Source organism: Oryzias melastigma, linkage group LG5 (genome assembly GCF_002922805.2).
Source record: "Oryzias melastigma strain HK-1 linkage group LG5, ASM292280v2, whole genome shotgun sequence".
NCBI lineage: Eukaryota > Metazoa > Chordata > Actinopteri > Beloniformes > Adrianichthyidae > Oryzias > Oryzias melastigma.
Window position 1 is genome coordinate 12,655,983 of NC_050516.1, and position 3,841 is coordinate 12,659,823.

Genomic DNA, 3,841 nt, shown 5'->3' on the forward strand with positions numbered 1-3,841 from the left:
AAGTTGACTGGGATGGGACAGGTTTGTTTGCTTCCTTGTTTGTATTGAACCCGAAGTCTTTAATGGTGTTTTTAATGATCATAGAGTGATGCTGCTGCAGAGCTTTGTGCTCCACTTCTCCATCGTGGATCTATGAGCAAACAAAGTAAGTATGTTGGGCTCCATTTCAGACTCTCACTACATCCTGTCCCCCCCCAGGCCCAAGCTGAAGAACATCGACCGGAGTACGGCCCAGCAGCTCGCCATCACCGTCGGCAACGTGACTGTGATCATAACGGACTTTAAGGAGAAGACGCGCTCCTCGTCCACGTCCTCGTCCACCATCACATCCAGCGCCGGCTCGGAGCAGCAGCACCAGAGCTCGGGCTCCGAGAGCGTGGACAAGGGCTCGTCGCGCGCCTCCACCCCCAAGGGGGACCTGTCTGTGGGACACGACGAGTCCTTCTAAAGGCGCCGCTCCCTTCCACCAACCCCCTCATGTTTATGGACAACGTGGATCCCACAGGAGAGGAGAACGAGGGTGGGGGGGTGTTTCCCATCGCTGCCCTACATTCCTGAAACCATTCCACCCCCCCAACCCCACCCTCCCACCTGATGCTGAGAGGAACACTTCACCTTTCAGAAATCAAATGCCTGTCATTGAGGAGTTTTGGGAACCCACCCACCGCCCCGCCCCTCCCCCAGCAGTAGCATCCAGACTCTTGTACGTATTGTTTTATATTTGTATGTGGATGTGAGGCGACTTTTGTTTGTTTGGTTTTGTAAACAGTTCTGCTTTGGGCACAAAAAAACCCTTCATTGTCTGAGAAACAGAGGACTTTATTTATTTCTACGATCCAGCTCTGCTCACTGACCCCGCCCCCACACTACCCCCCCACAGTGTTTTTAATCAACACACATACACAAGCAAACACACACACTGGTGCTAGACACACTGCGAAGCGGTTTGGCAGATCTGGGACTGTCCGTTCACTCCATGTGACAGCTTCTCCTGCGCTTCATCACTGTGGGCCCTTCCCCATGCTCCTCTTCTCAGTGAGCGGCCCCCGCACCGCCCATCCGTCCCTTCAGCAACCCTACAGATCTTCTGCCCCGGAACTGTTCAGAGCGGGCCGACGTGTGAAACACTAAAAGCTGTGGGTCCTTTCAGGGCTGAAGCCGTTCCCGTCCTTCCTTCTTTCCTTCCTTCATGTTCGGACGTTCAGTTGTGCGCTTTGTTCTGTTCATCCTGAAGGACGCAGTTCTCGTTGGTGAAACCAAACCCGAGCTGTGACTGTTTTTACTCCGAAACACAAAAACGAACAAAGGCGGAGAGCAGGCGGAGCCGTTTTTGTGTCCGACTCCTGTAGTTGAAGGCTAAACTCGCTGCAGTTCCTCCCAGAAACCTCCGTTCTGTTGTTGTTGTTTTTTTTTATAGCAGCGAGGTTCAGGAGTCTGAATTCACTTTAGCCCATGTTAGACCAAGCTGATGTCCTTTAAACTGTATGAAACTGTACAAAGAATAAATGTGTATATGATATCTTAGTTTTATTTATTGAAGGACCAAAGGAATTTCATATTGACGCGATGCATAGACAGATGAGTAACAATTTGAAATGCAATTATCTAATGTGTGAGATGAATAACAGTTTAAATAAAGACTAATATAATCCATGGAAATGGTCTTTTATTGTCCGCTCATCTCTAAATTAGGAGCCATGAGAAAAACTGCAAACTTAGCACACAGAAGCGGTGGGATTGGGGCGTGCCCTGGTTGAAGGCGTACACCAGTTGGAGGCATATCTGAGTTGGGGGCCTTGTCTCGGTTAAGAGTGTACCCTGGTTGGGCTCGTACCCCAATTGGGGGTCTTACCCTGGCTAAGTTTAGTTGGGCTTGCACCCGGGTTGGGGACCTTATCCCGGATAAGATTGGACCCTGGTTGGAGTCACACCCCAGTTGGGGGGCCTTACGCCAATTGGGAATCTTATCCCGGTTAAGATCGTACCCTGGTTGGGCTTGCACCCTGGTTGGGGGCCTTATTCCGGATAAGAGCGTACACTGGTTGGGCTTGCAACCCAGTTGGGGGCCTTAGCCTGGATAAGAGCGTACTCTGGTTGGGGTCGCACCCCAGTAAGGGCCCTTACTCTGGTTAGGAGCGTAGCCAGGGTAGGAGCATACCCTGCTTGAGGGCACCCCAATTTGCGGCGCACCCCTGTTGTGGGCCTTACCCCAATTGGGGGCCTTTCCACAGATAAGAACGTACTCTAGATAGGCTTGAACTATTGTTAGGGGTTTACCCCTTATGGGGCACAGGCACACCCCGGTTGGTAGCAAGCCCCTGTGTGGTGGTCCGCCCCTTCCCACCTAGCATATAATGTGCTCCCTTTGCAGTTTCACACACGATAATCACGGTAATCTCGACATTTCGTGTCACGTTTTTATTTCTAGCGTTTTGAGCGAACGCTGATCGATGCACTTCACTGCGTTCAGACATAAGTCGGGACACGATGAGAAATCTTGACTTTTTTTTTTCCTGAGAAGAAAAACCTGCTCTGAACTGGGCCTCATGAGTTATCTTCTCACCTGCCTTACCTGTCAGCACGCTCCCCACTCCCACTCGGAGCATTCTTTCTTCACTTATTGGCTATTTGCTGACCATACGAACCGATGCTTGTATATAGTTTTTAGAAAAAGAAAAAACAGTGCAAAAGCAAACACTATAAACAATGGCGTCGGAGCTGAAGTCTTTGGTTTCCCCTCCCCCATTTTCTTCCCGCGCAAGCAGTTCTGTTCTTGTGTGCGACCAGTAACCTTAATTTACTGTGTAAAGATGGTTACATATTTTAGCTTTGTTTGTCAGAGGCCCAAATATAGAAATGCTTGTTTACTTACTGTATAATCTTTAACGTGAACTTCCAATTAAGTGTATGATACAGACTCATTTCTTCCTATAACAATGTGTTGTATAATGCTTTTGAAGTTATTGCTCGGTTTTTGAAAAAAGAAAATGGCAAAAAAATGTAGAAGACAATAATCCATTCTTTGTTTTACCTTTTTTTTTTTTTTTTTAATAAGGTGTCATTGTTTTTCTCCTTGTGGAATTCTGTTCCTGTTGTGGAAATGTATTCTGCGTTTTCTGCAGGTCACGGCTCCCTGTCTCGCTTAAAACTGTGTTGATCAATACATGTTTCTGGCATGTGCACGACCTAATGCGCTTACTGGCTAACCTGATCATTTTTATTTGCCCCGCCCCCCCTTCTGCTTCAAATAGAAATGTCTATTTATGAATTTTGCTTGTAGTTTTTCACAAATAAAACTGTCAAAGTTGTACTTTTTCTTGCTGTCAGTGTCCTTCATGTTCTGGTTTTACATTTATGACTCGGATCTTTAAGGCCAACATGGAAAAATGAACATAAACGGAAGTGATTATATAAAAATCTTTACCTTTCAATATAATGCAGTTATTTAATTTGTGCTGTAACAGATTAAATCATTTTAAATGTGCCGTTCTCAAACAACAAAAATAAAGAATCTAATGTTAAATTTGCAAAATATGACAATATTTATGGTTTCTGGGTGGCTTACCGGTTAAACCCGCGGTCTTGTAATCAAGACATAGCTGGTTCGAATCCCACCCGAGGCTTATTTGTTATAGGTGTGAATGTGAGAGTGAATGTGTGTGTGATTGAGGCCCTGCGACAGACTGGCGACCTGTCCAGGGTGTACCCCGCCTTCGCCCATCAGTAGCCGGGATAGGCTCCGGCACCCCCGCGACCCCGAAAGGGACAAAGCGGTCAGGAAGATGGATGGATGGACAATATTTACATGCTCTCTTGAGTTTTTTTTTACACAAAAAACACA

General features: G+C 47.0%; 1 protein-coding gene across 1 annotated transcript in view; it reads left to right on the forward strand.

Moving 5' to 3' along the window:
- The window catches only part of rybpb (RING1 and YY1 binding protein b), a 23,672-nt gene extending 20,357 nt beyond the window's left edge, over positions 1 to 3,315 (forward strand). Inside the window, exon 5 of the mRNA XM_024270116.2 lies at positions 199 to 3,315. Within this exon, the coding sequence (XP_024125884.1) occupies positions 199 to 448 (250 nt within the window). The 3' untranslated portion in view covers positions 449 to 3,315. The remainder of the gene's footprint in view (positions 1 to 198) is intronic.
- Positions 3,316 to 3,841: the final 526 nt, after the last annotated feature.